This window comes from Penaeus vannamei, chromosome 43 (assembly GCF_042767895.1).
Source record: "Penaeus vannamei isolate JL-2024 chromosome 43, ASM4276789v1, whole genome shotgun sequence".
Lineage (NCBI taxonomy): Eukaryota > Metazoa > Arthropoda > Malacostraca > Decapoda > Penaeidae > Penaeus > Penaeus vannamei.
In genome coordinates, this window is record NC_091591.1 from 21,091,099 (window position 1) to 21,101,098 (window position 10,000).

The following is a 10,000-nucleotide window of genomic DNA, read 5'->3' on the forward strand; positions in this document are numbered from 1 at the left end:
ATTATTATTATCATCATTATTATTATTATTGTTATTAGTATCACCATTGTTCTTATTATTAGTAATTATCATTTTTATCATTATCATTATCATTGCTATTACTGTTTCTTTATCATTATCATTATCAATGTCATTAGTGTCATTAGTATCAACATTGTTGTTATCATTAGCATTATTGTTATAATTATAATTATAATGATGACCACCATCATCATCATCATTATTGTTAGTAGTTGTTGTTGTTGTTATTATATCTAGAATGAAGTAGTTGTGGAAAAGGCACTGTATCATTTCCATTATTCTGTTATCATTGTCATCATCATTTTAATCCGGTTATTTTTTTAACAGGTTGATATTCGTTTTTGTGGAGGATTTTATCATTATCGTTCTTACTACTGCTGGTATCCTTGCTATTGTTTTTAACACGAACATCATTAACCATATTTTTGCCATTATCATCCTTATTATGACAATATAATTCAAATTATCATTGCAATCATAATAATTATCCAGCTTTCATCTTTATCATGACTAACATCGTTACTTTCATCCTCATTATGAATTTGATTTAACAACAGATTTTATCATATACTACAGAAATCTAATCAGTATATGTGACAGATTCCTTAATTAACAAATTAGATCTTTTTCTATGAAAATAATCGTAAAATTGATGTGGATTTCAGATCAACACTGAAGCACTGACACTACTGTCCTTGAATACAATAAGCTGCAATAGTGCATATCTTTGCAAGAAATTCAACAACATAGCAATAGATAAAAACAAGAGCAGTATAATTATCAATATTTACCACTTTGTTCCAAAACTAAGAATGAATGTAATGGTAATAGAACTAACAGTTATAGCGCTAGCAGAAATGGACCGACAGTGAAAATAGCAGTAGTACTATTACTAGTAGCAATAGTTGTAGTACAACATATTATGGCAGTGATGGTTGTAGTGGAGGGAGTAATATCACAGCTAATAGAGTTGTACTTGTTGTTAGTGCTTTACTTGTTATAACTATAGTGTCTCAGTATTTGCAATAATGACAGTGATTGCAGAAATTATATCATTACTAGTTACAGTACTAATTATAGTTATATAGTTATATAGTTATATAGTTATAGTTACTAGTTATAGTACTAATTATGGAAACGAAAATGCCTGAAGCAATGATGTATAAACACACACACAAACACACACATACATACTTCGTTTTCTTGAATGCAATAAGCCACGTGGGTTTCCAATACATCAGGGAAACGAGACCTTGAACTTTGAAGCTAAAAACCCAATGGCTGACCTTTTACTCGTGGTGCCCAGTTATATGTTAATGAGGAGAGTAAGCTTGAAACTGTGAAAAGAAAGGAAAAGATGAAGAACAAAACACACACACACACTCAGTCACATACGCACACACACACAAACACACACGCACACACACTCACACACACACATACACTCACTCACACACTCACTCACACGCACACATACACTCTCTCACACACACACATACATTCACACACACTCACACACACGCACACACTCACACATACACACTCACACACACTCAGTCACACACACACTCAAACACACACACTCACACACACACACATACACACATACACTCACACACACACACACACACACACACACACACAAACCCACACATAAACAAACACAACCACACATCTGTCTACCTATCTGCTCGTTTTCATTCACAAATCTTTAAGTCGTGTTAAGAGAATAATTCATATCAAATAAAGATAAGAAAAAAGTTAATGTGAAGGTGTCTTAATCAATTAATTAGCAGAGAATTATCAGTAATCGCATTTTGAACAAACAAACAAACAAACAGACTCGTGTCCTAATGGCACATGAGACAAAAAAAAAAACGTTATTGGAAAAAAATGTCCCAGGAAAAAAAAAAAAAAAAAAAAAAACATAATCAACAAAACTTCCTTTTGAATTCAAACTCAATTATTTCTTCAGATCAGACGAGAAAATCGAGTTTCACTTCGAATTGTCTTCTTTTTCTTCGTCACCAGTTGTTTTTGTTTGTTTTTTTTTCGTCCTTTTTTATTGTTTGTTTGTCCTGTCTTGTTTTGTATTTCTTTTTTTTTTTCTTGTCTTATATCTATCTTGCTTTGTCTTGCGTTATGCTTTTTGCTTCGGATTATTACATCTTTGTTTGTATGTGTGTGTGTTTGTTTGTGTGTGTGTTTGTTTGTGTGTGTGTTTATTTGTGTGTGTTTGTTTGTGTGTGTTTGTTTGTGTGCGTGTTTATTTGTGCATTTGTGCTAGTTCGTGTATGCGTGTGTTTGTCTGTGTGCGTGTTTATTTGTGCATGTGTACTTGTTCGTGTATTTGTATTTGTATGTGTGCATGTGTGTGCTTGTTTGTCTGCTTGTGTCTCTTTTCTTCCTCATTTTGTTTTCTTTCTTTTCTTTGTTCCAAGTTCATAATTTTAAAAGTTTAAAACCTCTCACACCTGATGTACTTGAGACCCACGTGAGGTGTTAGATCTGAGGAAGTGAATAGATAATGGAGAAAAAACATCTTCCCAGAAATGATACTCGTAATAATAACAATAATCAGAAGAATGATGATCATGAGAAAGTGTTAATAATAATTATAATAAAATTGTTAGTTAGTAATACGAATAGGGATACTGATAACTGAAATCATTAACGTTGATAAAAGTTATTATCACATTATTATTATGAATACCTTCACTGTCCCAAACCACAATAAAACTACTAAATTTTACCAGACTTTCCCATATTCCTTTTCTTCTCCTTCTTCTTCTCCTTTCCATCCCTTTCCTTACCTCCAAAAGACCGTCTTACAAGCCCTTCCAGCTTCTTACCTGGTCGCGTCCTCCTCCAGGTGACAGAGGGCTGAGGGAACCCCGTGGCTTCGCAGGTGAGCAGGGCGTCCTCCCCCCGGATGACACTCACGTCCCGGGGCTCCACCACCCACCGGGGGGGCACTGCGGGGGGAGGGAAGGAGGGGGGGATACAGATGGGCACCTTTTTAAATTCATCTATTTGCAATTATTATGTTTTCTTTCTTTCTATTTTCTTTCTATTTATTTTTATTTTTATTTTTTATTTTTTATTTGGTGTGTGTGTTTGAGATTTCTTCTTATGTGTGTTTTATGTACACGGGCGTATGCATAGGCATGTATGTTGTATGCATACACATATGCTTACATGAATTTGTATCTGTGTGTTTATATATGTATATATAATTCCTGCTGCATATATATCTTTTTAAATATGCACATATAAATATATATGTATGTATATATATACATATACATATACATATACATATACATATACATATACATATACATATATATATATATATATATATATATATATATATATATATATATATATATATATATACAATCCCAAAAAATCATAATCTAACTACGCGTCTGTAATTGTGTGTTCAGCCCTTCACAAAAGCAATCACAAGTCTTGATAGCTAATATCGAGGAAAATTAGCTTTGTCATTTGGAAAAAGGAAGTGACGCTGGAACGAGTCTCAATCGGCTGGCCAAAGCGTCCGTTCGGGGACTCGCGTTCTTTGGCCGCTCGTCTTGTCTGTCTACATATGTATGTGTATAGGTAAGTGTGTATCTATCTGTCTGTCTGTCTATCTATCTATCTATCTGTCTGTCTATTCATCTATCTATCTATCTATCTATATATGTATATATATATATATATATATATATATATATATATATATATATATATATATATATATATATACATATATATATATATATATATATATATATATATATATATATATATATATATATATATATATATATATATATATATATATATATATGTGTATGTATATGTATATGCATATCTATCTATTTATCTATATCTATATCTATATCCATATATATATATATATATATATATATATATATATATATATATATATATATATATATATATATATATACATATATATATACATATATATACATATACATATGCGTATATCTATCTATCTATCTATCTCTATCTATCTATCTATCTATCTATCTATATATCTATCTATCTATCTATCTATCTATCTATCTATCTATCTATCTATCTATCTATCTATATCTGTATATATATATATATATATATATATATATATATATATATATATATATATATATATATATATATATATATATATATGTGTGTGTGTGTGTGTGTGTGTGTGTAAATGTATATGTATATGCATATCTATCAATGTATCTATCTATCTATATGTGTGTGTGTGCGTGTTTGTGTATACACATTGTTGCACGTCTGCATCTGAATAGCGACTAGGAAGTTGACCAAAACACAAAAGCCAGCATGCTCAGGAAGGGAAGGCGAGACGGCAGGCGCACCCGGCACCCGTCGGCGTGACTAAAGTGAATGCAAATGACCATCCTCTGATCCCTGGGGCTTTATATAGGTGCCGGGTGCAGCTGCCAGGTGTCGCTGGGGAGAGAAAACGGGAGAGCGAGTGTTCGGTGCCGGAAATGAAGTGCTGGTTGCGACACGCCAGGGAAGTGCTGGTGCTACGGGTGCGACCTCTGGAAGGAGAAGATGGTGACGTCAGAAGAGGGAGAAAAGGGGAGATAATTGGTGCAGTGAAACGGTGTGATTTATTTAAAAAATGCGGTGCTGTGCGGTTGCAGTGCTCGGTGGTGCGAGAGCGGTCCCCTCCCCCTCTCCCTCGCGAGTGTGGGGGGGAGGGGGGGTCGCGAGGTAAGGCTACGTTACCGCGCACGAGGAGCTGCGCCGTGTAGCGCACTTGGCGCGCCGGGTTCTCGGCCTCGCACGTGTAGTTGCCGGCGTGCGAGGGCCGCACGTGCGTCAGGATGAGGCTGGACGAGAAGGAGTCGTGCTGGCTGATCTGCAGGTCGACGGCGGGCGTGAGAGGCCGCCCGTCGCGCAGCCACCTGAGCGTCATGGGCGAGTCGCCCGTCTGCACCGTGCACGTGGCGGTGGTCCGCATGCCGGCCACGAGCGAGCCGAAGTCGAAGGGCTTGATGGCCGGCGGGACTGCAACGGGAGGGTTAGAGAGGGCTTTAACACAGGGCAAGACAGGGCTGATTACCGTGCACGTGGAGCGTGGCCGAGTGCGTCGCCGTGGCCGCCGGCGACCGCGCCTCGCACGTGTAGTTGCCGGCGTGGTGCGGCTGCAGGCGCTCGATCAGGAGCGCCAGCACGAACTGGCCCAGGGGCGTGACGGTGATGCCCGGGGTGGACGTGGCGGGGGCGTCGTCGTGCAGCCAGCTGAGGGTGACGGGGGGGTCGCCCTGGGTCACCACGCACTGCACCGCCACGCGCGACCCGGCCGACAGGGACCCCGGCAGGGTGAAGGGCGCCATCTGGGGGGGCTCTGCAACACGGGACTCGGGCATTAGCGGCGGCGACCCTCAGGGTAATGCTCTGCTCTCCTGGAGGCTCGAGGAGTCCCCGAAATGCCTTTCGCTGAAGGAAACAGTGGGCTTGACACACACACACACACATACACAATGTATACACACACACACATACACACACACATACACAATGTATATACACACACACACACATACACAATGTATACACACACACACACACATACACAATGTATATACACACACACACACATACACATACACTCACATGCATACATATATATATATATAAAACGAAGAGAAAGGACGAAATACGAAAAAACGAAAAACGAAATCCCACACGCCGGACTTACACCCAAAAGCGCTCAGTAAAAATTGAGTCCCGCGAATATTCCCCCCCCCCCCGCCCCCCCACCCTAATGGACGCTCTCGACGCCCAAGCGGTTCAAGGAGGATTTCCAAAGGTTTTGTTAGATGTTCAAGAACTCCATATGTCACATGAACGCCCACATCAAATGAAATTTAAAAAGAGAGAAAAACTAAAAGGTGTGCATTTTTTTTCTTTTTTTTTTTTCTTTTCTTTCACGTACGTGCTCAAAGTGAGTGGGATGGAAGGATGGGGGAGGGAGGGAGGGAGGGAGGGAGGAGGATGGGAGGGAGGGAGGAGGATGGGAGGGAGGGAAGGAGAGAGAAAGGAGGGGACTGGGGTGATGGGAAGGGGGAGTAGGAGGATGGGAATAGGAGGAATCTGGATGGGTGGGGGAGGGAATGGAAGAGGGGAGAGAGGAGGGGACAGAAGGGGTAGGAAAGGGGGATAGAACAGCAGGGGGAGTCTGGGGGGGGGGAGGCGAGGAGATGGGAAAGGAGTAATAACGAAGGAAGAAGAGGTGATGGGAAAGGCAATAGATGGGGGTAGGGGAGGGGGGAGGGGATAGAGAGGATGGGGGGTGGGGTAAAAGGAATGGGTGGGGGGGGAGGGATGGGGGTAGGAATGGTGTGGGGGGGAGAGATGGATGAGAAGGAGGAGAATAGGATTGCGAAGGAGGGGTTGAGGATGATGGAAAAGAGGTAAGAAGGATGGAAGGAAGGAAGGTTGAAGGAAGAAAAAATGTGGGAAAGAAAAAGAAGAAAAAAAGTTACTAATGTAAGTAAAAAAGGTGAAAAAGAAAAAGAAATTAGATGACGGAAAAGAAAAAGAAGGAGAAGAAAAAGAAAAACGAAAAAAATAAAAATAAAAGAAAAAGGTTTTCTGTCTTTCAAAAGCTGATTTTCCCTCGAGTATGAAAATAAGAAAAATCACACAAAAATTAGAAATTATGATATGATGATGGAAATGAAATTGCTTCTGATAATGGTAATGGTAGCAATGACAATAGTAACAATAAAATAGTAATGATAGTAAAGATGATAAGAATGGTAAAAAAAAAAAAGATAAGGATGATGATATTGATGATGATAATGATTAGCATAAGAATAATAATAAGTAGTAGTAATAATAACAAGAATGATAATGAAAATCTTTTTAAAAAATAATGATAAAGATAGTAATAAGAATAGTAATGATAGTAATAATAACTATAATAACAGTGATAGCAAAAAAAAAAAAGGAAAAAAAGTAATAGTAAACAGTTTTGATGATAATAACGATGATAATAATAATGATGATAACGATTATGATAATAATAATATCAAGAATAACGAAAATGACAATAATAACAGCAATATTATATAGAAATATGATAACGATAGATAAGAAAAAAAACATCAAGAAATAAAGCATAATTAGATATAAAGAAAACAAAAGAGTAAAACGAAAAAGATATATGGCAAAACCTCGTTCATACAACGAATATTACCGTTCAATTATAGTTCAATTATCCGAATTTTTTTTCCTCTCTCTCTCTCTCTCTCTCTCGTCTCTGTCACTAACTCTCTTTTTTTCTCTTTCCCTCCCTCGCCATCTCTCTCTCTCTCTCGTCTCTGTCGCTAACTCTCTTTTTTTCTCTCTCCCTCCCTCGCCATCTCTCTCTCTCTCTCTCTTCCTCTCTCTCTCTCTCCCTTCTTCCCTCCCCATCTCTCTCTCTCCCCCTCCCTCCCCATCTCTCTCTCTCTCTCTCTCTCTCTCTCTCTCTCTCTCTCTCTCTCTCTCTCTCTCTCTCTCTCTCTCTCTCTCTCTCTCTCTCTCTCTCTCTCTCTCCCCCTCCCTCCACATCTCTCTTTGTCCCCCTCCCTCCCCATCTCTCTCTCTCTCTCTAGCTTTTTTTTTTTTTTTTTTTTTTTTTTTTTTTTTTTTTTTTTTGCTTGCTTGAATGCAGAGTCAATTGAACGGGGGTCATAATCGAATGTGCACCTGTCGGAGGATTTATGGCTGAGGGCCTCCGATAACTGTCAAAAAATCCTAAGCACTTGGAGTGGAATGTTAGTATCCGGAGGGACTGTATGTATATTGTAAGTGAGAGAAGGGATTGTAAGTATGATTGCAAATGAGGGAAGGGATTGTAAGTATTATTGCAAATGAGGAAAGGGATTGTAAATATCATTGTAAGTATGGAAAGGGATTGTAGGTATCATCGTAAGTGAGGAAGGGATTGTAAGTGAGGAAGGGATTATAAGTGTCATTGTAAGTGAGGTAGAGATTGTAAGTATGGGAAGGGATTGTAAATATATTGTAAATAAGGAAGAGGCTGTGTGTATATTGTAAGGGAGGGATTGGATTGTAAGTAAGGGAAGGGACTGCATGTATATTGTAAGTGAAGGAATGAACTGTAAGTATATTGTAAGTAAAGGAATGGCTATATATATTGTAAGTGAGATAAGGGATTTTCAATATATTGTTAATAAGGGAAGGGGCTGTATATATCATAGGCAAAAAAAAGTGTTTTTATGTGTAATAAAAGTAAGGGAAGGGATTGTATGTATATTGTAAGTAAGGGAAGGTAGTTGTAAGTATAACGTAAGTAAAGGGAGGTACTTGTAAGTATAACGTAAGTAATGGGAGGTAATTGTAAGTATAGCGTAAGTACGGGGAGTGATTGTGAATAAAGTGTTGGTAGGAGATGTGATGTAAGTACACCGTAAGTAGGTGGGGGGGGGGTGACTGTAAGTGTATTACAAGTAGGAAATGTCTGTTGTAAGCTCATATAATGTCAATCACTTTATGCTAGAGTTTTCTTATAACTGAAAAGAATGAAGATGTAACAGGGAAAGGAATGGAGAAAATTGATTAAAAAAGAAAAGAAAATGAAGAAAAAAGAGAGAGAAAATGAAAGTTAAACTTGGGAACATTTGTGTATATTATTGTGCTTTTTGGGTTTCCTTTTTTTTTTTCTTTCTTTCTGTATCTTTTTCCTATTCTTTTCTCTCTCTCTTTTCGATTTTGTCTCTCTGTGCAACTGACAAAAATGAGAAATATATACAGACTCTTTCCTTCTTCTTTTCTAATTTTTCCATGTCATGCTTAAGCTTCTTATATTATTCTATCCTCGTGTTCGTGTCTTTCTGACTCTTTCTCCCTCTCCCTCTCTCTCTTTCTCTCTCTCTCTCTATCTATCTCTTTATCTCTCGCTCTCTCACTTTCGCTCCCACCCCCATCTCTCTCTCTCTCGCTCTCTCACTTTCGCTCTCTCTCTCTCTCTCTCGCTCTCTCCCTCTTTCGCTCTGTCTCTGTCTCTCTCTCTCTCTCTCTCTCTCTCTCTCTCTCTCTCTCTCTCTCTCTCTCTCTTTCCATCTCCTCCTTTTATATAAGCCTTACAATCCCTTTTCTCTCTTTCCGTTCTTTTATTTTTCTTCTCCCTCTTCCAAAAGATTTCCATCTGCACCCCTACTTCTATCCATCTTTCTCTTATTCCCCGCTTCTGATCCCCATTTCCCTTCACCATTTCCCCTCTTCACAACCCTTCTCTCTTTCTTATCGCTTCCTTTACCACTCCCCTCCTTCCAATCCGTCTCCCTCTTCCCTCCTTCCCTCTACTGTCCCATACTTTCCATCCCTCTCACTCCCTCCTCCCCCCATCCTTCGTGTGCCTCCCCATCTCCCTCTCCCTCCCTCTTTATCCCTCTCCCTTTCCCTGCATTCCATCTCTTTCCCTCTCTTTCTCCCTATCCCGCCCCTCTCCTTCCACATCCCTTCTCCCTCTTTTTTTTCCTTTCTCCCTTTTTCCTCTCTCTCTCTTCCTTTACTCCCTACTTCCCTTTCCCCTCCTTTCTCATCCCTTCTCCCATCCCCCTCCATCCTTCTCCCATCCCCTTCCCTCTTTCTCTTGCCTTCCCCTCCCCCTCCCGCTCCTCCCAGAGCCATAAGCCACGAACCTCGGGAAGCGGGTCAGGGAACAAGGCACCGGCTGTGACTGACAAGGGCAGTTATCCCGTCAAGCCCTGCGGGTTCTGGGGACAATTTTCCCTTCGGAGGAAACACACTGGCATCTGTCTCGGTCGGAGCCGGTGTTCCCCTTTCTACGGTCTGGGAGTTTCTGTTCTGGAGCTGTGGCGTTGGGGGGAGTTTGTGTGGGGTTGAGGGTGGGGGTGGGGGTGGGGGTTGAACGTGTGTGGGTTAGTTTGTGAGTCTGTGTGGTGTT

General features: G+C 39.7%; 1 protein-coding gene across 1 annotated transcript in view; it reads right to left on the reverse strand.

The window, feature by feature from the left end:
- The window catches only part of LOC113803954 (cell adhesion molecule Dscam2), a gene marked incomplete at its 5' end in the record, with an annotated part of 610,085 nt that overhangs the window by 78,216 nt on the left and 521,869 nt on the right, over positions 1 to 10,000 (reverse strand). Inside the window, 2 exons of the mRNA XM_070119178.1 lie at positions 2,874 to 2,996; positions 5,141 to 5,425. Of these exons, the coding sequence (XP_069975279.1) occupies positions 2,874 to 2,996; positions 5,141 to 5,425 (408 nt within the window). The remainder of the gene's footprint in view (positions 1 to 2,873; positions 2,997 to 5,140; positions 5,426 to 10,000) is intronic.